The sequence below is a fragment of the Phocoena phocoena genome, chromosome 14 (assembly GCF_963924675.1).
Source record: "Phocoena phocoena chromosome 14, mPhoPho1.1, whole genome shotgun sequence".
Taxonomy (NCBI): Eukaryota; Metazoa; Chordata; class Mammalia; order Artiodactyla; family Phocoenidae; genus Phocoena; species Phocoena phocoena.
In genome coordinates, this window is record NC_089232.1 from 37,192,183 (window position 1) to 37,220,135 (window position 27,953).

The following is a 27,953-nucleotide window of genomic DNA, read 5'->3' on the forward strand; positions in this document are numbered from 1 at the left end:
CTACAATCCTGCAGCCTGTGGAATGAAAACCACATTCACAGAAAGATAGACAAAATAAAAAGGCAGAGGGCTATGTATCAGATGAAGGAACAAGATAAAACCCCAGAAAAACAACTAAATGAAGTGGACATAGGCAACTTTCCAGAAAAAGAACTCAGAATAATGATACTGAAGATGATCCAGGACCTCAGAAAAAGAATGGAGGCAAAGATCTAGAAGATGCAAGAAATGTTTAACAAAAACCTAGAAGAATTAAAGAACAAACCCCTAGAGGAATTAAAGAACAGACAAACAGAGATGAAGAAACAGTAACTGAAATGAAAAATATACTAGAAGGAACCAATAGCAGAATAACTGAGGCAGAAGAACAGATAAATGACCTGGAAAACAATATGGTGGAATTCACTGCTGCAGAACAGAATAAAGAAAAATGAATGAAACTAAATGAAGACAGCCTAAGAGACCTCTGGGACAGCATTAAACTCACCAGCATTCGCATTATAGGGGTCCCAGAAGAAGAGAGAGAAAAGACCCGAGAAAATATTTGAAGAGATGATAGTCGAAAGCTTCCCTAACATGGGAAAGGAAATAGCCACCCAAGTTCAGGAAGCGCAGAGAGTCCCAGGCAGTATAAACCTAAGGAGAAACATGCTGAGACACATAGTAATCAAATTGACAAAAATTAAAGGCAAAGAAAAATTAATAAAAGCAACAAAGGAAAAACAACAAATAACAACAAAGGAATCCCCATAAGGTTAACAGCTGATTTCTCAGTAGAAACTCTACAAACCAGAAGGGAGTGGCATGATATATTTAAAGTGATGAAAGGGAAGAACCTACAACCAACATTACTCTACACGGCAAGGATCTCTTTCAGATTCAATGGAGAAATCAACATCTTTACAGACAAGCAAAAGCTAAGAGAATTCAGCACCACCAAACCAGCTCAACAACAAATGCTAAAGGAAGTTCTCTAAGTGGGAAACACAAGAGAAGAAAAGGACCTACAAAAACAAACCCAAAACACTTAAGAAAATGGTAATAGGAACATGCATTTTGACAATTACCTTAAATGTGAATGGATTAAATGCTCCAACCAAAAGACACAGGCTCGCTGAATGGATACAAAACAAGACCCATATATATGCTGTCTACAAGAGACCCACTTCAGACCTAGGGACACATACAGATTTAAAGTGAGGGTATGGAAAAAGATATTCCATGCAAATAGAAATTGAAAGAAAGCTAGAGTAGCAATGCTCATATCAGACAAAATAGACTTTAAAATAATGTTACAAGGGACAAGGAAGGACACTACGTAAGGATCAAGGGATCAATCCAAGAAGAAGATATAACAATTACAAATATATATGCACCCAAAATAAGAGCATATGTTAACAGCTATAAAAGAGAAAACTGAGAGTAACACAGTAATAGTGGGGGACGTTTAACACCTCACACCAATGGACAGATCATCCAAACAGAAAATTACTAAGGAAACAAGCTTTAAATGACATAATAGACCAGATAGATTTCATTGATATTTATAGGACATTCCATCCAAAAACAGCAGATTACACTTTCTTCTCAAGTGCGCACAGAACATTCTCCAGGATAGATCACATCTTGGGTCACAAATCAAGCCTCAGTAAATTTAAGAAAATTGAAGTCATGTCAAGCATCTTTTTGACCACAATGCTATGAGATTAGAAATAAATTGCAGGGAAAAAAACCGATAAAAAACACAAACACATGGAGGCTAAACAATACGTTTATAGCCTCTTGGCTATACAATACCAAGAGATCACTGAAGAAATCAAAGAAGAAATCAAAAAATACCTACAGACAATGACAAAGAAAACATGATGATCCAAAACCTACGGGATGCAGCAAAAGCAGTTCTAAGAGGGAAGTTTATAGCAATAGTCATACCTCAAGAAACAAGAAAAATCTCAAACAATCTAACCTTACACCTAAAGGAACTAGAGAAAGAACAACAAACAAAACCCAAATTTAGCAGAAGGAAAGAAATCAAAAAGATCAGAGCAGAAATAAATGAAATAGAAACAAAGAACACAATAGCAAAGATCAATAAAACTAAAAGCTGGTTCTTTGAGAAGATAAACAAAATTGATAAACCTTTAGCCAGACTCATCAAGAAAAAGAGGGAGAAGACTTAAATCCATAAAATTAGAAATGAAGGCTTCCCTGGTAGCAGAGTGGTTGAGAGTCCACCTGCTGATGCAGGGGACACGGGTTCGTGCCCCGGTCCAGGAAGATCCCACATGCTGCAGAGCGGCTAGGCCCGTGAGCCATGGCCGCTGAGCCTGCACGCCCAGAGCCTGTGCTCTGCAACCGGAGAAATGTCTATTGAGATCTTCTGCTCATTTTATGATTGCGTTATTTGTTTTTTTGATATTGAGCTACATGAGCTGTTTGTATATTTTGGAGATTAATCCCTTGTTGGACGCTTCATTTGCAAATATTTTCTCTCATTCTTTGGGTTGTCTTTTTGTTTTATTTACGGTTCCCTTTGCTATGCAAAAGCTTGTAAGATTAACTAGGCCCCATTTGTTTATGTTTGTTTTTATTTTCATTACTCTAGGAAGTGCACTGAAAAAGATATTTCTGCGATTTATGTCATAGAGTGTTCTGCCTATGTTTTCCTCTAAGAGTTTTATAGTGTCTGTTCTTACATTTAGGTGTTTAGTCCATTTTGAGTTTATTTTTGTGTATGGTGTTAAATAATGTTCTAATTTCATTCTTTTACATGTAGCTGTCCAGTTTTCCCAGCACCACTTATTGAAGAGACTGTCTTTTCTCCATTCTAGAATCTTGCCTCCTTTGTTGTAGATTAATTGGCCGTAGGTGCATGGGTTTATTTCTGGGCTTCCTATCCTGTTCCGTTGATCTATATTTTTGTTTTTGTGCCAGGACCAAACTGTTTTGATTACTGTAGCTTTGTAGTATAGGCTGATGTCAGGGAGCCTTTTTCCTCCAGCTCTGTTTCTCTTTCTCAAGATTGCATTGGCTATTTGGGTCTTTTCTGTAGCCATACAGATTTTAAGGTTTTTTGTTCTAGTTCTGTGAAAAATGCTATCAGTAATTTGATAGGGATTGCATTGAATCTGTAGATTGTCTTGGGTAGTATAGTCATTTTGACAATATTGATTCTTTCAATCCAAGAACATGGTGTATCTGTCCATCTGTGTCATCAATTTCTTTGAGCAGCATCTTGTAGTTTTCAGAGTACAGGTCTTCTGTCTCCTCAGGTACGTTTATTCCTAGGCATTTTATTGTTGTTGATGCAATGGTAAGTGGAATTGCTTCCTTAATTTCTCTTTCTGATCTTTCATTGAATGCACGAGATTTCTGTGTATTTGTATTCTGCAACTTTATGAAATTCATGGATTTGCTCTAGTAGTTTTCTGGTAGTGTCTTTAGAATTTTCTACGTATAGTATCATGTCATCTGCAAACAGTGATAGTTTTACTTCTTTTTTCCCAATTTGTATTCCTTTTATTTCTTTTTCTTCTTTGATAGCCGTGGCTAGGACTTCCCAAACTATATTGAATAAAAGTGGAAAGAATGGACATCCTTGTCTTGCTCCTGATTTTAAAGGAAATGCTTTCAGCTTTTTACCATTGAGAATGATGTTAGCTGTGGGTTTGTCATACATGGCCTTTATTATGTTGAGGATGTTTCCCTCAATGCCCACTTTCTGGAGAGTTTTTTTTTTTTAATCATAAATGGGTGTTGAATTTTGTCAAAAGCTTTTTCTGCATCTATTGAGATGATCATATTGTTTTTATTCGTCAATTTGCTAATGTGGTTTTATCATACTGATTGATTTGTGTATATTGAAGAATCCTTGCATTCCTGGGATACATCCCACTTGATCATGGTGTATGATCCTTTTAATGTGTTCCTGGATTAAGTTTGCTAGTATTTTGTTGAGGATTTTTGCATCTATATTTATCAATGATAGTGGCCTGTAGTTTTCTCTTTTTGTGGTATCTTTTTATGGTTTTGGTATCAGGGTGATGGTGGCCTCAAAGAATGAGTTTGATGGTGGCCTCATAGAGTGAGTTTGGGAGCATTGCTTCCTGTGCAGTTTTTTGGATGAGTTTCAGAAGGATAGGGGTTTACTCTTCTTTAAATGTTTGATAGAATTCACCTGTGAAGCCATCTGGTCCTGGGCTTTTGTTTGTTGAAAGTTCTTAAATCACAGTTTCAATTTCATTACTTGTGACTGGTCTATTTATATCTTCTTTTTCTTCCTGGTTCAGACTTGGGAGATTGTACTTTTCTAACAATTTGTCCATTTCTTCTAGGTTGTCCATTTTATTGGCATATAGCTGCTTATAGTAGTCTCTCATGATCCTTTGTATTTCTGTGGTGTCAGTTGTAATTTGTAATTTTATTGATTTGAGCCCTCTCCCTTTTTTTTTTCCTGATGAGTCTGGCTAAAGCTTTATCAATTTTGTTTATCTTTTCAAACAACCACCTTTTAGTTTCATTGATCTTTTCTACTGTCTTCTTCAACTCTATTTCACTTATTTCTGCTCTGATCTTTATGAATTCTTTCCTTCTACAACTTTTGGGTTTTGTTTGTTTTTCTTACTCTAGTTGTTTTAGGTGTAAGGTTATTTTCTTACTCTCGTTGTTTTAGGTGTAAGGTTATGTTGTTTGTTTTAGATATTTCTTGTTTCCTGAGGTAAGATTGTGTTGCTAAACACTTTCCAAGAGTGGAGCCTCTGTTTCCCTCAGTCTTGTGGATCTCCTGCATTCAAGCCCCACTGGCCTTCAAAGACATATGCTCTGGGGGCTCCTCCTCTCGATACCAGACACCCAGGCTGGGGAGCCTGATGTGGGGCTCAGAGCTCTCACTCCTGTGGGAGAACCTTTATGATATGATTACTTTCCAGTTTGTGGGTCACCCACCCGGCGAGTCTAGCATTTGATTATATCATGAATGTGCCCCTCCTACCTTCTCACTGTGGCTTCTTCTTTGTCTTTGGGTGTAGAATATCTTTCTTGGTAGGTTCCAATCTTTTTTATCGATGGTTGTTTAGCATTTAGTTGTGATTATGTGCGAGGAGGTGAACTCAAGTCCTTCTACTCCACCATCTGGTGTCAGACTCAGGGCTTTGGCTTTGACTGGGAGAAATTTCTATCCATGGTGGCACCTGATTGAGGCTGCACACCAGTGAGAAAGACCCAGTCCACTCCCTTTATAGACTTTTTAACAATGGCCATTCTGACTGGTGTGAGGTGGTACCTCATTGTATCTTATATTTGCATTTCTCTAATAACTAGTGATGTTGAGGATCTTTTCATGTGCCTATTGGCCATCTGTATGTCTTCTTTGGAGGAATATCGATTTAGCACTTCTGGCAATTTTTTGAGTGGGTTGTGTGTTTTTCTCTTGTTATTGAGTTGTATGCGCTGTTTGTATATTTTGGAAATTAAGGCCTTGTCTGTTGCATCATTTGCAAATATTTTCTACCAGTCCATAGGTTGTCTTTTCATTTTGTTTATGGTTTTCTTTTCTGTGCCAAAAGCTTATAAGTTTGATTAGGTCCCATTTGTTTATTTCTGCTTTTATTTCTCTTGCCTTGGGAGACTGACCTAAGTAAACATTGATATGATTTATATCAGAGAACATTTGCCTATGTTCTCTTCTAGGAGTTTTATGGTGTCATGCCTTGTTTAAATCTTTAAACCATTTTGAGTTTATTTTGGTGTATGGTGTGAGGGAATGTTCTAACTTCATTAATTTACATGTGGCTGTCCAACTTTCCTAACACGACTTGCTGAAGAGACTTTTTTTCTCCATTGTATATTCTTGCCTCCTTTGGCAAAGATTAATTGACCATAGGTGTGTGGATGTATTTCTGGAATCCCTATTCTGTTCCCTTGATCCAGGTGTCTGTTTCTGTGCTGATATCACACTGTTTTGATTACGGTAGCTTTGTAGTATTATCTGAAGTCTGGGAGGGTTATGCCTCCTGTTTTGGTTTTTTATCTCAGGATTGCTTTGGCAATTCTGGGTCTTTTGTTGTTCCATATAAATTTTGGGATTATTTGTTCTAGTTCTGTGAAAAATGTCATGGGTATTTTGATAGGTATTGCATTAAATCTCTAGATTTCTTTGGGTAGTGTGGCCATTTTAACATTCTTCCAATCAAGGAGCATGGGGTATCTTTTCATTTCTTTAAATCAGCTTCAATTTTCTTTATCAATGTTTTATAGTTCTCTATAGTGTACAAGTCTTTTACCCCCTTGGTTAGGTTTGTTCCTAAGTATTTTTTGATGCAATTTTGAAAGGGATTTTTTATTGTTTTTACTTTTCTGATATTTCATTATTGGTGTAAAGAAATGCTACATATTTCTGTATGTTATTCTTGTATCCTGCTACCAAGGTGAATTCGTTTATCAGTTCTAGTAGTTTTTGTGTGGAGTCATTTGGGTTTTCTATATGTAGTATCATGTTAACTGCATATAATGATAATTTTACATCTTCCCTTCCAATGTGGACACCTTTTGTTCCTTTTCCTTGTCTGATTGCTGTTGCTAGGACTTCCAATACTATCTTGAATAAAGTGGTGAGAGTGGGCATCCTTGTCTTGTTCCAGATTTTAGGAGACAGGCTTTCAGCTTTTTGCCATTGAGTATTATGTTGGCTGTAAGTTTATCATAAATAGCTTTTGTTATGTTCCCTCTATGCCCACTTTGGTAAGAGATTTTATCATGAATGGATGTTGGATTTTATCAAATGCTTTTTCTGCATCTATTGAGATGATCATGTAGACCATTCTCTAGGACACAGTACATCCTAGGACACAAAACAAGCCTCAGAAAGTTTAAGAGAATAGAAATTTTTTAAAGTATCTTTTCTGACTACAATGTAATGAAACTAGAAATCAACCACAGGAAGAAGAATGAGGAAAAAAAAGATTACATGGGGACTAAACAACATGCTACTAAAAAAAACCAATGGGTCGATGAAATCAAAGAGAAAATTAAAAAATATCTTGAGACAAATGACAGTGAAAACACAAGCCTCCAAAATCTATGGGATTCAGCAAAAGCAGTCCTAGGAGGGAAGTCTTCGTGATACAGGCCTTCTATGAAGCCACCATCACCCAGATACCAAAACCAGATGAAGACACTGCAAAAAAAGAAAATTATAGGCCAATATCTTTGACGAATATAGATGCAAAAATTCTCAACAAAATACTAGCAAACCAAATCCAATAATACATAAAAAAGATCATACGCCACAATCAAGTCAGATTCATCCCAGGGTCACAAGGATGGTTCAAAATCAATCAATGTGAAATACCACACCAACAAAAGAAAAGTCAAAACTCCTGCTATTGTTAAGTAAAGAGGAGTATCATTCTGAGTGAGCAACCACAGAGTACACAGGTGGTCTAGTCAGTCAGTTTTTATGAGCCCCCTTCATTCCAAATGTACTTTTTTCCTTCAAATGGTGAAAATCAGACTGTTTATTCCTAAGACAAATGACTTCAACTGTTTCACTTTAATATAGATTTGTATACTTTTTTATGGGGGATAAAAGGAAAGAAACCACCTTACAGTTTTCTTTCCAGGGGCTTCCAACTACCATTCAGTATTTATTGATTAATAAAAATGCTAAGAAACTTTAGTTTTTTGCATATCTTATTTTGTACCAGAAATAGTTTATATTTGAAAATAAACTGTATATATATAGAGAGAGATAGGGGTAGTAGAAAATACTCAAATCCAGTAGTTACTTTGACACAATACAGAATAGATGGAAATTTTAGCTGGGTTTCAAATATACTAAAATAAAAAATTATTATAGGAAAATAAAATTTTAGTGCTTTATGACTTAAAAGTAGTATATATATATTTAAACTGAGATCTAAATTATTTTACTTTTTAAATTGACATCCTATAAAAAACAGTAAGTTATAGTTTTAGTAAAGTACCAGGGACTTCTGACGAACTCATGGTTCTAGAATAAGTCAGAAACTTTGAGCTATATCATTACTTCTATCCATACTTCACAGACAAAATTTAACATGCGTAGATTTATTAATCACAAGTTTTCATTCCTGTTCTCAACATACAGGTATTGAAGACAGGAGAAACTGGAGGCAAACTCAGTTTAAGTTTCCATGAAGTGACTCTGAAAAACATTTCTCAATACTTTTTATAAACATCTCCTTCTCCCAGCATGTTTTATGGGGCCACTGTTGGTACTCGTATTTCATCAACTCAGATATTATGGGAAGTCTTGATGTCCTTAGAACCAGAATATGTTGACACACTTGTTCTCAGAAATCCTGACCAAACAGTTCTCTTGAGGGGAATATCCTTGGTTAAGAAGGAGTGCTGAAACTCTCCTTTGTCAGGCCTTATCTTTTCACTTATGTCCTTACTTTTAACATATACTTGCTGCCATTAATTTAGAGGTTTGTATTTTAATTTATTTTGTACTGATTTACTAGCACAGAATTATTCTTCAACTTAGCATTTTTTAAAAAATTTATTTATTTATTTTTGGCTGCGTTGGGTCTTTGTTGCCACGTGCAGGCTTTTCTCTAGTTGCGGTGAGCAGGGGCCTCTTCATTGCAGTGCACAGGCTTCTCATAGTGGTGGCTTCTCTTGTTGTGGGGCATGGGCTCTAGGCACGTGGGCTTCAGTAGTTGTGGCATGAGGGCTCAGTAGTTGTGGCTCGTGGGCTCTAGAACTTGGGCTCAGTCGTTGTGGCGCACGGGCTTAATTGCTCCACAGCATGTGGAATCTTCCCAGACCGGGGCTCAAACCCATGTCGCCTGCATTGGCAGGCGGATTCTTAACCACTGCGCTATCAGGGAAGTCCAAGCATTTTTTATATATTATAATGTCAGTAGTCATATCACAACATACTATTATCCTCAATGTCCCTGTGAGGGCAGTGAATAACTTCTACCATTATGTTAATGACAATAAAGTCAGTCTCTTACACTTTACTTATCATAGCTGGTAGAAGAAGGTCTCTGAAATAATATCTTTAATAAATATTATAATACCATAAGTCTACTTACTATATGCCATCTCAGTAATCATCAAAAGCAATTATGAATAGCCTCTCCGAAGTATTGAGGAGGATGTACTAGCTACGAATGCTCACTGAAGTCCTAATTTACAGCTCTAGTATAGCACTTACAGACTAAGGTTTAGTCAGTTGTGTAGATAGCATGCAATAATTTTTGAAAAGCCCAAGCTTTGGAGTCAAACAGGAAAGTCAGGAGAGAAAGAGCCCCAGAAATCTGCAGAAGGATCACCTTTAGTCTTTGGCTGAACACTAACCTGTGCATGCATAGAGTGAGACTTCACACTATGGGGCAAAGGACAGTGACAGGACAGGTCCATGTCTCCCAGGAATCCCTGCTGTATCATTTATTGGCTGGGAGCAGCCTGTGGGGAATGTAGCCTCAGTGTAGATGCAGTGATGAATCACATCATGGCAGCTGGAGGTATTGGCTTATTTTCTTTCCTGAAGTTAGAGATCTGAGAAATGCACTCTTGTGATACCACTATCCACCATTTGTCTGTATAGATCTATTTTTCCACAGCAACTACTCCATGGAAACTGACTGGAGACAAAATAGGAGTTTAGTGAGTTAAACTGCATCCACTGTTGCTGCAGTTCATCTCAGAGTTGCATAGTATTCATCCTCTCCCTCATCTGCTATCCATTTTATTTCTCCTTGCACAGTTTGCCATAGCACTCAGGCATTTCCACTTCATTGAGTGTTGGCCTTTTTTTTTTTTTCAGGCTACTAAGAGCCATTCTAGCAGCAATTTATACCATCCTTTGGGGTCCTTGATAGGATATTAAATTCAGTATCCTGAAAAACTGCCACCCACGTTAATGAATTATTTATCTAGTCTTCCATTCCAACTCCCCTGTTTCTGCTGGCACATGCTAGCTAATTCTTTCAACTCTTTAAGTGTGCGGTCTCCTAGCTTATCAAGTCCAGCATATTCTCAGCTAAACTGTGCTGAGATTTAACCCTTGTTATCAGCCTGGCAACCAGGAGAGTAGTAGAGGCATTTCCTGAGGGGAGGGAGTATCTTTTGCATTGTGGGGAGAGGTCTGTATAGAATGTTTTAGCACGGTGGAAGTGCTATCTCAGATTCAGTGAGTCTGCACTGTGAACATCCTCAAGGGCATCCATGCAGCTGTACCTAACCTAGATATCAGTACCTTCAGTGTTCTTAAATAGGGCCTTGACTTTAGCAAAGCAGACCTTCCTTGATGATTCATCCAAATGTCCCTAGCACTCTGTGACTGTTAACAGTTAGGTCTTCCACCTGTCAATTGTACCTTCCATTCAAATACAGTAGATAAGGACCTCTATAAGCTACCAGAGTGGCTTTCTGGCTGTCACACTTAGCCATTAACTGTAAAGAGCACTCAGTCTCTTATTATTCTTCCCTGGGGCATAAATACAACTTAGTAGTCATCGGCCTATGCCACTGTCTACTTACTAAACACTGCCCATCCACAGCTTCCACCCCCACTCCAGTACACCACAGAACAGTTGAAAGGAAGGTTTGGTTTGGCTCTCTGGAGCCCTCAAGCCAATATTGCCACTCGAAGAATCCGATGTCAGTCAGGAACAGGACTGCCTCAGTATCCCTTACTGCCCTCATTTATTTTCTAGGAGCAGCTTGTGGAAAGTGTAGCCTTAACACAAAAATACAATGACACATTTCAAAATGGAACAGCTGGGGCTGTCAGTTACACTCCCTTTAGTAGGAGATCTCAGAGCGATATTCTTATGAATGCCACATTGGGGTCTATAAATAGAAGTGGGAGAGACATCATGAAAACAGCAGAGTAGGGAGCTCCAAGAATCAGTCCCTCAGTGAAGCAAACATTAGGCAAACAAAGACTGACAAAATTAACTTTTTTAAAACTCTAGAATCTAATTTTTAAAACTTGTAATAATCAGGGGAGTGCTTACTAAAGACAGAGACTGCTAACTTTTTGGTAAGAAAGCATTGTTGCATTTTTGTTTACCTGTCTGCCATCCCCCATTCCCCAGTGTGACAGTGGCCAGCATTTCTGGTGTCAGCTAGCTGGTGCCAGAGGGCAACAATGGATCTTTTTCTCCAAAACTGGTCACAAATTTTGACCAGACTTGTGGTTTCCAGAGGGACCAGTGCAGAAGCTTGGCTTTGTTTCACCTCCCTCAGGCTGGAACAGCATCTTTGCAAAAGCATTTGTGTATGTCAAAAGCACTTCAATACATAATATGCATAGCTGTCTCTCAGGCAAGGTATGGAGAGTGGGGGAAGCAGCAGACAGATGGAAAGACCTGAGAAAGAGAAGGCTAAGGTGAAGATTTTGGGGGGAATAAAGTTCTTGAAGGACTGCCTCATATACTAGGGAATCAGGGTACAACACACATGCCCACAATAAGATGCATGCTCATAAAAGACCTGAGAGAACCCCAGACTTAAAACTCTGGAGGACCTTTGGGCTATGCACAGCAAGAGTTGAATTCTGAGGCTGAATTGTACATAGGTAGCCTGGCTAAGTAGTGAAAACCATGCCTTAGCTCAGAGGCAATCTACAAAGACTGAGAGAATTGTTTGTTGCTTTAGAATTTTTTTAAAAATCTGTCACATCAGTCTGTCAGGATGTTAAAAATACCTGGCTGATAGCTGAGATAATGAAACAGAGATTTCAGTGATCACACATGACAAGGAATATAGGCTTTGCAAAAATAGTTTGAGAATGTCACTAAACAAATAGATGACTACCCTCAAAAGCAACAACAGTAAAACCTGGAAGAATCTGATTTCCAGAGTTATCACATTATTATATTCAAAATATCTTACTTCCAGCAAAAATTAAAAGGCATACAAAGAAACAGGAAAGTATGGCCCATTCACAAGGAAAAAAAAATAGCATCCCTGGGGAAGCACAGACATTGGGATTTACTAGATTAAAACTTTATTTTTTTTAATTGGAGTATAATTGCTTTACAATGTTGTATTAGTTTCTCCTGTACAGTGAAGTGAATCAGCTACATGTATACATATATCCCCTCCCTCATGTACCTCTCTCCCCCATCATCCCACTTCTAGGTCTTCACAGAGCACTGAGCTGAGCTCCCTGTGCTATACAGCAGGTTCCCACTAGCTATCTGTTTTACACATGATAGTGTATTTATGTCAAATCTAATCTCCCAATTCATCCCACCCTCCCCTTCCCCCCCGCTGTGCCCACACGTCTGTTCTCTATGTCTGCCTTTCTATTTAGACTAAGACTTTAAATCAGCTGTCTTACATAAGCTTAGAGATGTAAAGGAAATGATAGACAATGATGTAAAGAAGATCAGAATGATTTCTTACCAGATAGAGAATGTCAGTAAAGAGATTGAAATAATTAAAAGGAACCAAATAGAAAATTTGGAGCTGAAAAGGAAAATTCACCAGATGGGCTCAACAGCAGATTTGAGGAGGCAGAAGAAAGAATCAGTGAATGTTAAAATAGGACAATTAAAATTACCACATGAGGGGTTTCCCTGGTGGCACAGTGGTTGAGAGTCTGCCTGCTGATGCAGGGGACACGGGTTCGTGCCCCCGTCCGGGAGGAGCCCACATGCCACGGAGCAGCTGGGCCCGGGAGCCACGGCCGCTGAGCCTGTGCGTCCGGAGCCTGCACGTCTGGAGCCTGTGCTCCACAACGGGAGAGACCACAACAGTGAGAGGCCCGTGTACCACAAAAAAAAAAAAAAAAAAAAATTATCACATGAGAGGAAAAAGAAGAAAAAAAAATGAACAGAACCTGAGGGACATGTGGGATGCCATCAAGCGTATGCATTATGGGAGTCTTAGAAGGAGAAGAAAATTTAGACTAACTGCAGGAATCTACATATCCAAGAAACACGATGAAATTCAAGTAGAATCAACCCAAAGAAATCCACATCATTCAAAATGTCAAAAACCAAAGACAGAATCTTGAAAGCAGCAAGCAAAAAGCAACTGGTTTTGTAGAAGAGATCCTCAATAAGGTTAACAGCTAATTTTTTCATTAGAAACCATGGAAGGCAGAAGGTAGCAGGATCACATTTGAAGTATATAAAGAAAAAAAAATCAATCAAGAATTCTACACACCTGTCGAAACTATCCTTTAAAAATGAAGGAAAATTAAGATATTCCCAGATAAAAGCTGAGGAAGTTTACTGCTAGTTGATCTGCCTTATAAGAAATACTAAAAAGGGTCCTTCAGTCTGAAATGAAAGGACTGTATTTCAAAGCAGTACAAAGAAGTAAACAATACAAGGAAAGAAAACTATGTAAGTAAATATAACAGCCAGTATTATTATATTTTTGGTTTGTAACTCTTCTTTTTTCCCCATCTGATTTTAAAAACAGTGAGTGCAACAAAAATTGTAATTCTGTTAATGGGCACACAGTATTTAAACAGATAACTTTGTGACAATAATAACATAAAGGAGAGGATAGAGCTATATAGAAGTAAAGTTTTGTATGCTATTAAAGTTAAGCTGGTATAATTTAAACCTATTGTTATAAATTTAAGATATTGTAATCCTTAGGGTAATCACTAATGAAATAACTAAAGTAAAAGAGGAAGAGAGAAGGATCAAAATGGTACATTAGAAAAAAATAAATCATATGGAAAAGAAGGCAGTATTGCAAGAATTACAGGACAAAATGATAGATGTAGAAAATAAATAGTAAAATGGCAGAACTGAGAGCTTCTTTATCAGTAATCACACTAAATGAAAATGGATTAATACCATCAATTAAAGTACAGAGATTGAAAGAGTGGAAAAAAATGTGATCCAACTGTATGTTGTCTAGAAGGGGCTCACTGTAGACTCAAAGACACAAATAGGTTGAAAATGAAAGGTATACTCCAAGCAAAAGCAAGATAGGGTGGCTTTACTAACATCAGACAAAATAGACATCAGTAAAAAAGTTTTAGAAGAGGTAAAGAACAACATTATCCTTAAAGGGACAATGCATCAAGAAGATATAATAAATTAAAACATCTGTGCCCCAAAATAACAGAGATCCGAAACATATGAAGCAAACAGTGATGGAATGGAAGGGAGTAGAAAGCTGTACAATGATAGTTGGAAACTTCATCACCCGTTTCAATAGTGGATAACACATCTACATAGAAGATCAATAGGGAAATACAGGGCTTGAACAACAGTATACACTGACTAGATCTAACAGACACATATAGAGGACTCTACACGCAGCAGCAGAATAACATTCTTCTAAAGTGAGCATGGAAGATTCACCAGCATAGACCACTATTAGAACATAAAACAAGTCTTAATGAATTTAAAAAGATAGAAATCACACAAAGCATACTTTTTTTTACCATAGTAAAATTATGCTAGAAATCAGTAATGGAAGGAAAACTGAAAATTCTCAAACATATGGAAATTAAACAGTACGGTCCATGGGAGATCAGCTAAGATGGCAGAGTAGAAAAACCCTGGGCTTGGGACTTCCCTGGTGGTGCAGTGGTTAAGAATCTGCCTGCCAATGCAGGGGACACAGGTTCGGAGCCCTGGTCCAGGAAGATGCCACGGAGCAACTAAGCCCATGCGCCACAACTACTGAGCCTATGCTCTAGAGCCCACAAGCCACAATTACTGAGCCCACATGCCACAACTATTGAGCCCATGCACCTAGAGCCCGTGCTCCACAGTGAGAAGCCACCGCAATGAGAAGCCCGAGCACCGCAGAGTAGCCCCCACTTGCCGCAACTAGAGCCTGTGGGCAGCAACAAAGACCCAACACCCATAAATAGATAGACAGATAGATAGATGAATGTTCCTTTAAAAAAAACCAAAAACCTGGGCTCATCTCCTCTTACAAGCAAACCAAGTCACACCTGTTTGCAGAACAACCATTGATGAAAAAGACCAGAACTTATCAGAAAAGATCTAATACGACTAAAGATATAAAGGAGCCACAATAAGAAAGGTAGTAGGGGTGGAGTCATGCTATAGTCAAGTCCCACACCCGTGGGTGGATAACCCACAAAAAGGAGAATAATTACAACTGCAGAGGTTCTCCAAAGGAGTGAGAAGTCCAAGCCCTGTATCAGGCTTCCCAGCCCAAGGGTCCTGTACTGGGAAGATGAGACCCCAGAGCATTTGGCTTTGAAGGCGAGAAGGGCTTACTTTTGGGTGTCCTAGAGGGCTGGGGGAAGTAGAGACTTCACTCTTAAAGGGCACACACAAAATCTCACATGCTCCAGGACCCAAGACAGAAGCAGTAATCTGCTAGGAGCCTGGGTCAGACCTACCTGCTGATCTTGGAGATTATCCTGGAGAGGCGGGAGGCAACTGCAGCTCACCCTGGAGACACTATGATTGTTGTGTGTTCCCGTTATGCCTCCTTGTCTTTGACAGTACTGTTTGTTTTGAAGTCTATTTTATCTGATAATTTTAGCCATTCTAGCATTCTTATACTGTTTTCCATCCATTTACTTTCACACTGTGTCTGTATATTTACAGTGTATTTCTTATAAACCGCATATAGTTGAGTTTTGCTTTTTTTAATCCGTTCTAACAATCTTTGTCTTTTTATTGGCGTGTTCAGCCCGTTAATATTTATGTAATTATTGATATGGTTGAAAGTCAATCTACCATTTTTTTTGTTTTCTGTTTATCTCTTCTAACATTTGTTCCTCTGTTCCTTCTTTTCTTCTTTTTGATTATTTGAATATTTTTCAGAATTTTGTTTTATCTGTTTGCTTTTTTAGCTATAGCTCTTTACATTATACTTTTTAGCTGCTCTAAGGGTTACATTAAATATCCATAATGTTCCACAGTCTACTTAGAGTTAATATAGTACTATTTCATGTAAAATGTAGAAATCTTACATGTCAATTGGTTCATTTACCCACCTCACTTCATCCTTTATGCCAGGGGTCCCCAGTCCCTGGACCATGGACCACTACCAGTCTGTGGCCTGTTAGGAACCAGGCCACACAGCAGGAAGTGAACAGCGGGTGAGCGAGCGAAGCTTCATTTGTATTTACAGCCGCTCCCCATCACTCGCATTACCACCTGAGCTCCGCAGATCAGTGGTGGCATTAGATTCTCATAGGAGTGCGAACCCTACTGTGAACTGCACAGGTGAGGGATCTATGTTGTGCGCTCCTTATGAGAATCTAATGCCTGATGATCTGAGGTAGAGCTGAGGCCGTGATGCTAGTGCTGGGGAGTGGCTGCAAATACAGATTATCATTAGCAGAGAGGTTTGACTGCACAGAGACCATAATAAATCAGCTGCTTGCACACTCATGTCAAAACCCTATCAGTTGGGCTTCCCTGGTGGCGCAGTGGTTGGGAGTCCGCCTGCCGATGCAGGGGACACGGGTTCGTGCCCCGGTGTGGGAGGATCCCGCATGCCGCGGAGCGGCTGGGCCCGTGGGCCATGGCTGCTGAGCCTGCGCGTCCGGAGCCTGTTGCTCCGCAGCGGGAGAGGCCGCAGCGGTGAGAGGCCCGCGTACCGCAAAAAAAAAAAAAAAAAAAACCCTATCAGTGAGTGGCAAGTGACAATTAAGCTGCATCTTACGGAGTAGACTGGACATAAGCAATACACTTCAGGTGTCACTGTCTCCCATCACCCCTAGATGGGACCATCAAGTTGCAGGAAAATAAGCTCAGGGCTCCCACTGATTCTGCATTATGGTAAGTTATATAATTATTTCATTATATATTACAATGTAATAATAATAGAAATAAAATGCACAATAAATGTAATGTGCTTGCATCCTCCCAAAACCATCCCCCCAGCAACCCGGTCCATGGAAAAAATTGTCTTCCATGAAACTGGTCCCTGGTGACAGAAAGGTTGGGAACTCCTGCTTTATGCTATAGTTGCCACATATATTACCTACATATGTTATAACCCCCACAAAACAATTTTATAATTTTTGCTTAAAACAGACATATGTATGTTAAATAAAGGAAATGATCTTCTTTACATTGATCACTTGTAGTACTTTGCATTATTTATTGAAGAACTGAAGTTTCCATCTGATGTCATTTATTTTAGCCTAAAGAACTTCCTTTCGCCCTTCTTATACTGCAGTTCTACTGGAGATACATATCTTAGAGGTGTTTTTTCCTTGAAAATGTCTTTATGTCACCTTCATTCTTGAAAGATACTTTTTTGCTGAATATAGAATCTGGGTGACAGTCTTATTTCCTTTGCGTACCTCAGACATTTATTCCACTGTCTTTTTGAGATTATTCTATTTTTGTCTAAATTATTAAATGGGATATTTAGCTCATCAATTTTTAACCTTTCTTCTTTTCTTAATACAAACACTTAAGGCTACGAATTTCCCTTCAAGTGTCTCATTTGCTCAAGTTTTTCAATTACTTCTAAGTATTTTTAAATTTCTATTATAATTTTTCTTTGACTAATGACATTTTAGTTTCTAAATGCATATGGATTTATTGCTTATCTTTCTATCAAAAACTGCGTTGTTGACAGATTCATTATATATATTATTCCTTAAAATTTATTGAGACATGCTTTTTTATTTACTAACATAATTTTGTAAGGATTCCATGTGTGTTTGAGGAGGATGTGTATCCACTAATTTATGAGTGACAAGTTCTATGTATCCAGTAAATCCAGCTGTGTAATTATGTTGTTTAAGATTTCTATTTCTTTACGAATTTTTTTACTGCTTGGCCTAGCAAAAATTCAGATATAACTTTGAACTTTCCCCTTTATTGGTGGGCTCATTATTTATTTTAATTCTATCAGAGATTTGATCTATATAGTTTTAGCCTATTTTATTAAATGCATCCAGTCTAGAATTTTTGTATCTTCCTGGAGACATGAAACCTTTATTATTTTGTTCTTACTCTTTCTATCTCTAATAATTTTTTTCTAAAAACCATTTATCTGATTATATAGCTACCTTAGCAATTTAACAAGAAAATTTTATTGAGGTTTAATTTAACTGCCATAGAATTTATTCACTTAATTCTACAATTCAATGATTTTTAGTAAATTTTCAGATTTGTAAACCATTATCTTGATCTAATTTTAAACATTTCCTTTATCCCAAGAAGATCCCTCATGCCCATTTGTAGTCACTCCCTTTTCCCAACCCTAGCCAACCACAAATCTACTTTCTGTCTCTATAGATTTATCCTTTTTGGACATTTCACATAGATAGACTCATACAATATTGCTTCTTTAACTGTTAACGTAATATTTTTTAGTTCATCTATTTTGTAGTATGTATCAGTGCTTCATTCCTTTTTACTGCTGAAACCTGCTTCATTGTTTGGATATACCGTATTTTAATTCGTTCATTCATCAGTTGATTGACATTTAGGATTGTTTCTACTTTTAAGCCATTATGAATAATATCACTATGTATACATGAGTGTAAGTCTCTCTGGGGTATGTTTCATTTCTCTTGGGTAGATACCTAGGAATTGCCATGAAATTGAGTGTAATTGTATGTCAAATTTATGTGTAATATTTTCAGAAACTGCCAAACTTTTTCCCAAAGTGGCTGCATTACTTTACATTCTTATCAATAATTGTCTTCTATTTTCTTCTATCCTTTTACTTTTAACCTTGTTTGTCTGTATGATTTAGATGTGGCTTTTATAAATAAAATAAAACCAGATTTTACTTTTCCAGTTTGACACTCTGTCTTTAAACTGGTGAGTTTAAGTCCATGTATATGATTATTTTTATATTGAACTGTTTCTGTCTTCCTTTGTGCTATTTTCCTGTGCTTCCTTTTATTCCTTTCCTGTTTTTTATTTTTATTTGTTTAAATTTTTATTGGAAAAAAAATTTTATTGGGGTATAGTTGATTTACAATGTTGTGTTAGTTTCAGGTGTACACTAAAGTGAATCAGTTATAAATATTTCCACTCTTTTTTATATTCTTTTCCCATATAGGACACTAGAGAGTATTGAGTAGGGTTCCCTGTGCTCTATAGTAGGGTCCTTATTGGTAATCTATTTTATATATAGTATTATGTATATGTCATTCTCAATCTCCTAATTTATCCCTGCCCCCCTTTCACCCCTGGTAATCATAAGTTTGTTTTCTATATCTGTGAATCTATTTCTGTTTTCTAAATAAGTTCATTTGTACAATTTTCTTTTAGATTCCACATATAAGTCATATTGTATGATATTTGTCTTTGTCTGACTTACTTCACTCAGTATGATAATCTGTAGGTCCATCCATGTTGCTGCAAACTGCATTATTTTGTTCTATTTATTTATTTATTTATTTGGCTGCATTGGGTCTTCGTTGCTGCGCGCAGGCTTTCTCTAGTTGCGGCGAGTGGGGGGCTACTCTTCGTTGCGGTGCACAGGCTTATCATTACGGTGGCTTCTCTTGTTGCAGAGCACGGGCTCTAGGCACACGGGCTTCAGTAGTTGCAGCATGTGGGCTCAGTAGTTGTGGCTCATGGGCTCTAGAGTGCAGGCTCAGTAGTTGTGGTGCACAGGCTTAGCTGCCCCGCGGCATGTGGGATCTTTCCAGACCAGGGATTGAACCCAGGTCCCCTGCATTGGCAGGCAGATTCTCAACCACTGCACCACCAGGGAAGTCCTATTTTGTTCCTTTTTATGGTTGAGTAATATTCTATTGTATATATGTACCACACCTTCTTTATCCATTCCTCTGCCAATAGGCTTAAAAGTTGCTTCCATGTCTTAGTTATTGTAAACAGTGCTGCAGTGAACATTGGGGTGCATGTATCTTTTCAAATTATGGTTTTCTCTGGATATATGCCCAGAAGTGGGATTGCTGGGTCATAGGGTAGTTTCATTTTTAGTTTTTTAAGGAACTTCCATACTTTTCTCCATAATGGTTGTACCAATTTACTTTCCCACCAGCAGGGTAGGAAGGTTCCCTTTTCTCCACACCTTCTGCTGCATTTACTGTTTTTAGATTTTTTGATGATGGCCATTCTGACTAGTATGAGGTGATACCTCATTATAGTTTTGATTTACAATTTTCTAATAATTTGTGACATTGAGCATCTTTTCATCCGCATTTTGCCATCTGTATGTCTTCTTTGGAGAAATGTTTGTTTAGATCTTCTGCCCAGTTTTTGATTGGGTTGTTTTTTTTATATTGAGCTGCATGAGCTATTTGTATATTTTGTAGATTAATCCCTTGTTGGTCGCTTTGTTTGCAAATATTTTCTCTCATTCTCTGGGTTGTCTTTTTGTTTTGTTGATGGTTTCCTTCACTGTGCAAAAGCTTTTAAGTTTAGTTAGGTCCCATTTGTTCAGTTTTGTTTTTATTTTCGTTGCTCTAGGAGGTGGGTTCAAAAACATTGAATGTTGCTGCGATTTATGTCAAAGCATGTTCTGTCTACGTTTTCCTCTAAGAGTGTTAGAGTGACTGGCCTTACATTTAGGTCTTTGATCCATTTCGAGTTTATTTTTGTGTATGGTGATAGAGAATGTTTTAATTTCATTCTTTTGCATGTAGCTGTCCAGTTTTCCCAGCACCATTTATTGAAAAGACTTTCTTTCTTCACTTGTGTAGTCTTGCCTCCTTTGTCATAGGTTAATTGACTGTAGGTTTGTGGGTTTATCTCTGGGCTTTCTATCCTGTTCCATTTATCTATATTTCTGTTTTTGTGCCAGTATCATACTGTTCTGATGACTGTAGCTTTGTAGGATATCCTGATGTCAAGCAGCCAAGATTACTTTGGCTATTCAGGTCTTTTGTGTAGCCATACAAATTTTAAGAGTTTTTGTTCTAGTTCTGTGAAAAATGCCATTGGTAATTTGATAGGGATTGCATTGAATCTGTAGATTGCCTTGGGTAGTATTGTCACTTTGACAATATTGATTCTTCTAGTCCAAGTACATGGTATATCTCTCCATCTGTTTGTGTCATCTTTCATTTCTTTCATCAGCACCTTGTAGTTTTCTGAATACAGGTCTTTTGCCTCCATAGGTAGGTTTATTACTAAGTATTTTATTCTTTTTGATGTGATGGTGAATGGGATTGTCTCCTTAATTTATCTTTCTGATCTTTCGTTGTTAGCATATAGGAATGCAAGAGATTTCTGTGTATTAATCTTGTATCCTGCGACTGTACTAAATTCATTGATGAGCTCTAGTAGTTTTCTGGTAGCATCTTTAGGATTTTCCTTTTTGTTTTAACTTTGTATTTTATATTGGAGTATCGCTGACTAACAATATTATGATCAGGTGTACAGCAAAGTGATTCAGTTATACATATACATGTATCTTTTCATTTTCAAATTCTATACAAGAGTAATGCTTATCCTCTCTTTATAATTTGAAGATATGTCCCTACTATCTTCTACATCCCATTCTTTGACTCCTGTCCAGAGTAGTTCTGCCTCCCCTACCCCCATTTTTGCTCTTTGCTCAGGGATTCTTACTCTAGTTTCAATCAAGGGACTTTGGTTAGTTGGTTATTTTTTGGTTGAGAGTGTGGTACCCTTGGAAATTTCCTTTCTTTAGAGTCCTGTGTTGTCCTTTAACATATATTTTCTAAGCAATCTAGTTGGGAGCGCCCTTTGATATTTTTGGTTTCCATACTGCCAGATGCCAATGCCAATTCTTTCATTTTATCATAATGTTGATCGTTACTCACCTAGAAAGAAGAGTACCTCCTAACCTGTCCACCTTAATTTCATTTTTTCCAATTTCAATTAATCATATATATGGTTGCCAAATTGACAGTGGACATATTAGACATGCTCTGTGGTTGTCACTGCCTTGACAGGGACATGGTCTGCTCCCTAGTTGCTGGAGTAGAGGCCCCCAGAGCCGTTTCTTACCTGTGTTCTGATCTGTGATGTGAGGTAGGTGGGATTGGAGCACTCCCACTGGGAGAGAAGCCACTGAGTATTCCTCCTCTGGAGCTGCTCACCTGGGTGTGCTCTGTTGTGTCACCTTTCACCTGTTGTGCGAGCTCTCAGATTACACGGTTTTTGGCACTGCTGTTGGTCGCACCTTAACTGTGGGTATGCAGGCAATTGGCCCTGTTGTCTCTCAGTTGTTGTTTTCACCAGGGCACCAGCATAGATCCACTGTTCTTGTTTTTTTTTTAATACTTCTTGAATTTTTTTCTTTTTCAGTTCACTCAGCCTCAACCCCACTCTACCTATACTGCTATTCGAGTAATTTATACAATCTTTTAGTGGTTATTATTTGAAATCTGACTATGCATAGTTACCAGAATCAAACAATTATTATCTTCAACAGTACAAAAAGCAAAGACCTTAGCACTTGATTTACATGATATATGTAATTAGTATTTTCTGATCTTAAAAATATCAGACCATTTGTGTGTGTGACTGTATGTCTGTGTGTATTTAACTGTATATTAACCAAATCTTTTTTTTTGAAGCCATTCTTTCTTGCTTCTCAAACCTTCCTTATGGGATCATTTTCCTTTTTCCTGAGTTATGTTTCCTAGAAGTCCCTTTACTGAAGATCTGTTGAATGCTTTCAGTTTTTGTACATCTGAAAGTGTCTTTATTTTTCTCTAATTGTTGAAAGAAAGTTCCACTGTCATATTATACAAGAGTAATGCTTATTTTCTCTCTATAATTTGAAAGTATATCCCTAATGTCCTCTACATCCCATTGTTGCCATTGAGAAGTCTGGTGTCAGTCTGTATCAGTAGTTCCTTTGTAGGTGATCTGTCTTCTCTCTGGCAGTTAATATCTTTTTATTTTTGGAGTTCTGCAATTCCATTACAGATGTCCATAATTATAGATTCTTTTCAATTTATCCTGCTTGATATATATTGTCCCTCTTGTGTTTATTGATTCATATCATTTATCAGCTTTGGAAAATTCTCAGCCTTTAACTTAATTACCTGATTAGACATGTTAGACTTTTCCATGTTCTCTGTATTGATAATCTCTCTTTATGTTTATTTCTCTGTACATTTTCTATAATTCCTTACTTACGCCTCTTTTACTTCACTAATTCTCTCTTTGTGACAAATTATTTAACTCCAGTTCAGGTTTTCATTTCCAAAAGTTCTATTTTATTTCTTAAAAGATCTACCTGGTAATTTTTTTTATTATGTCCTGTTGTATGCTTATTTTCATGGTTCCATAATTATTTTTAAATCTTATGCTGAATTATTTTATATTCTAACTTTAATAATTCAGTGATCTGAAATCCCTGGAGAAGTATATCTGTTGTTTATTTTCTAATTTTCCATCACAGTAGCTTGTTTTCTTTTGTATTCAGTGATCTTTCATTGTGAACTCATACTTGTTTTATTTTAATTTATGGCAGTCCTGATGGCTTCTATCAAAAGTGCTTTAATCCAGACATGAATTTTCTTTTTATTTTTTCTACCAAAGTTAGGGGCACTAATAACCTGGGGTCATTTTAGCCCATGTCTTAATCAAAAGTCTCAGGCTTAGCCCCTTTACCTTGAGACTTGTTCAGGGCTCAGTCTACTGAGGGTGATGACCCAGAGTAGTTCTGCCTTTTTTCCCCCCATTTTTGCTCTCTGCTCAGGGATCCTTACTGTAGTTTCAATCAAGGGACTTTGGTTAGTTGGTTATTTTTTTTACTGAGAGTGTGGTACCCTTGGAAGTTTCCCTTTTTTTAGAGTCCTGTGTTGTACTTAAACATATATTTTTTAAGCAATCTAGTTGGGGAGTGCTCTTTGATATTTTTGGTTGAACATACTGCCAGACACCAATGCCAACTCTTTCATTTTATCATAATGTTAATCATTACTTCTCACCTAGAATGAAGAGTACCTTCTGATCTGTCCACCTTAATTTCATATTTCCCAATTTCAATTAATCATATATATGGTTGCCAAATTTATGTATCAGTGGATATATTAGACATGTTAAATTTGAGTTTCCTGGAAATAAAGAGTTTGGAGCTCAGGAAATAAATGGATTCTAGAGATTTATGGGTCATTGATATAATTATCAATGCCATAGGAGTGGGTAAGGTTACTGGGGAAAACTTCATGGAGTAGGCAAAGAAAAATTAACTTAAAAAGGAGAATAAGAAGATGAATTCTAAGAATTGAGAAAACAAAGAATGAATCTCCAAATGCAAGGAAAGAGAGGGTTTCAAGGAGGGGAAGTTAGTAGGGTCAGATATGGCCAAAAGGGCACACAAGATAAGAACTTATCTTTAAGTCTGGATAATTTATTACTGCTAGAAAAGTTTCATTGGAGTGGCAACAAATGCAAGATGGCAGTGAATGTATGGAAGAGTAGTACAACTTGCTGATCCTCTGTCTTCTTCCTCATTACATCCCATTTCCACTGTATATATAATGAATCATTCAGCTTCCTGGAACAAAAATAAACAACAATTTTCTTCTGATCTTCCATAGTTGAAAGGGATTCAAGCAAATACTGGAGATACTAGTAAGTAGAGCCAGGGAGGAGATGGGATAACAGTAATCAAACACAGCATGGAAATTGTGAAGTGTTTCAGGTTCTGGACCTACCAGCTCATATGGAATAATAATAAGCCTTGTGTGTTTGAATTTTAATTATATTAGCTATTTCACTAATAAATGTATGTACTCTGTCCATAATAATTTATATTCTACATTTCTGACACGTTTTATTTGAAATCTATATTTTTTAAAAATAAATTGATTATTTGTTTATTTTTGGCTGCGTTGGGTCTTCGTTGTTGCATGAAGGCTTTTCTCTAGTGGCATGCAGGGGCTACTCTTCGTTGTAGTGCGCAGGCTTCTCATTGTGGTGGCTTCTCTTGTTGTGGCGCATCATTATATTTTATACCATTTTATTTCACAACATAAAACAGAACAGAGAACAACTTGGTTATTTATGTTCTTGTTTCTTGAGTCAGAAAGACTGACAGTTATATGTAAGTCTCAACATTTAGACAAAATAAAGATGAACTTTCATTCCAAAATCCTGTGCAAATTGTATGTTCATGACATGCTTTTCTCTCAGGATTTAAAAATGTCTACAGAGGTAATTAATTTAAACTGAAGTTCTCATGTATTTTAGCCTAAAATTAAACTTTCACAAAGATAATTCTCAGTTTTACCTCAAGGAAAGATAGGATAAAAGAATAGAAAAGTAGTATCTTAAAAAAATACTTATCCGAAAAAAAGGGGATATTTGTATACATATGGCTGATTCACTTTGCTGTACATACAGCAGAAACTGACACGGCAGTTTCAGTTTCTGAAAGAAACTGAAAAAAAAAACAAGAAAAAAAATCTTAGAAACTATTTATTATTTTCATTTACAACAGAGGAGAACGTATTTTTTCCAAACTCACAAATATGAAAGTTTTGTAATAATGCAACATTTGACTTCTTAACTTTTACCTAAGAAACATGAAAGTATAATTATATGATTTATTAATTGCTCTTATCCTGCTATATTCTCCATATCCCCATACTTTTCTCTTACATAACAAAACACAACAAAGTAAAATATAATGAGAAACATTATTTCCTAAGCTATCATTTCTCTACATTCAGCAGCACCTAATCTGGTTATGTTTATCTTTGAAAGTTGCACTGAACACCTCCACAGGGCTGTGTGCCTCAGCTCCTCCTAAGTACAATAAGAGTTCACATAGGGAAGATCCCAGCAGGCAAAGTCCCTCCTCTTTGAGAACATTTTTCGTATCAGAATAAAAACAGTAACACATAAGTAAATTAAACAAACTGATCTCTCCTCTTCTGTAGTTTTGTTCACAGCATATAACATTTCTTTTCTACCTTATAGGTACCAGAGATTTGAAAAGGCATTTCTGTTAGCTGTTGACATTGGTGCTCGTGACCTGTTTATGGTGAGTCATTCCCAGAGATGATTTTGTGCCTTCAGTTCTAAGGCTGAGTAAGTTGTCAGCTTTTGTGACCATTAAAAAGGATTAGTGTCATTTGTGCCTTCGACACATGGTGGGAAAGTATTATTCCATCCTGGCTTGCAGCTCTGCCTTCATGAAACTGGTCAGTAGCCATCTAGTCTCTTTTGACATTTTCCTTGCCAGACCCAAAGGGTTTTTTAAGTTTTCTAAGAATTTATAATTCTTGAACGTTTCTCCGCATGTACGTTGATGTGAGGGGCTGACACCTTTGTATCTAACAAGCTTAAATGTCTTTCTAATCCATTCTCTAAAGAAGTACAGCTTCAGAAACCAGGACATAGGGCAAAACATGTCTCCTAGATCGTGAATGTGCTCAGTTTGTCCCTTCAATTTTAGTGAGAAGTAACATATTATGAATGTTCTCACTTGTATTTTTAAAGTATCCACAGTGCAAAGTGGATCCAAGAGGATATAAATTCAAATATGCTTTAGTCCTCCATTTATTAGCTACAGAACAGTAAAATCAACCAGTTTCTTACAGATCTTTGTGCTCTGTATCAGGTTCTTATTTTATAAGACCTTTCACCACAGCGTCCAGTGGGATCAGATAAACAAAGGTGGGGTTCCTGGTTTTCCAGCATATTGTGGTGTGCTCCACAGAGATTTCACTGTTGTCAATGAAACAATGAAGCAAAAGCTTCTTGAAAACAACAAAAACTTCTGGAAGGCTCTTTTACCTGAATCTTCTGCACAAATGAAGACATTTTGTAGTTTAAATTAAGCTTTGATGCTTTAGATGTTAATATGGGTTCATGACTTTGTAATGAATTTGTTATTTAAATTCTAATTTTGCATCATTCAGTTAAATTGTGCTTTCATTGGTCATACTTCACATGTGTGAGCCTTTTGTTGGTCATCTGTATTTTGTTAGGTCAAACTGATCAGGCATATTAGTATATGAAGGGAACATTTTATTATTTTCACCAAAGTCTATGCATGCAGACATCACAGTGTCAGAAATTTAATTACAACACCTTTTAGATTTTCTGACCCCAGTGACTTTCACTCTTTATCTCCACCTTCTCACCTCTGACACTACTCACAAGTAAAGGTAGATTTTCTTCATATTTCTTTATTTTTTTTATGTCTATAGTCCCAGTCTTTTTTCTAGCAAAGAAAAGAACTGAAGAGATGAGTATTTAAATATTTAGTGTCTGGTAAACTTTCTTTCTCAATGTATTATTATATTGCTCTGTAATTTTTGCTTCTTTGGCTATTAATAAATAATCATCAAAGCCATCTTATAATTTTTTTTCAAATCATATCTGTTTCAGCATTTAGTCTGTTAGGCAGTAACAATATAAAGAAAGTCTCCATGTTAGTTTAAAGCCAAATAGGCTTTCTGCTGATAGGCTAACCCTAACCCTAACCCATAAGGATATTTACTAGTAAAAGGTAAAAACCTAAAATAAGGGAATGAGAGAAATAGTTTTACTTTCCTTTTTATTTGTAAAAGTGATCAAAATGCTACATCCTTATTCTTCCTATGTAACTTTATTTATAGCCCAAGATTTGCCTTCAGGAAGCATTAAGAGCCTTAAGAGAGCATTAAGGCCTTAAAGCTCCATTTAAGGTCATGATTCTACTGTATACATTTGAAGCTCCATATTGAAATTGTCTAAAGAATTTATCATATTTTCTAATAGGTCACATATTAGTATTTAAATTATCATCTAGCCTATATACTGAGAAATATTACCTCTTTGAATTTAAAATTTTTTTAAATAAACAGGATTATTCCTACATGTAAATTATCTTCTCCCACCAAGATATCTCTTCCTTAAAGAATAAAAATATGACCACATTGAATGCAAAGGGGTCACCAAAAAAGCATAATGGTTAACCTGAGAATATTCTTTTTGCATTAGCATCTATCAGAGATAGAAGGATAAAAGACATATAGCATGATATCAATAGGCCTTGAATATTAAAAAGTCAGGATGTGGGTACTGGACCTGAGGAAATGGGCCAGAAAGGACCTCTTTGTCTGCTTTACA

At 37.0% G+C, this 27,953-nt stretch overlaps 1 protein-coding gene across 1 annotated transcript in view; it reads left to right on the top strand.

Annotated features, from left to right (window-relative positions):
* Positions 1–27,953, top strand: part of WDPCP (WD repeat containing planar cell polarity effector) — a 171,062-nt gene that overhangs the window by 112,965 nt on the left and 30,144 nt on the right. The window contains exon 13 of the mRNA XM_065890819.1: positions 25,815–25,878. Within this exon, the coding sequence (XP_065746891.1) occupies positions 25,815–25,878 (64 nt within the window). The remainder of the gene's footprint in view (positions 1–25,814; positions 25,879–27,953) is intronic.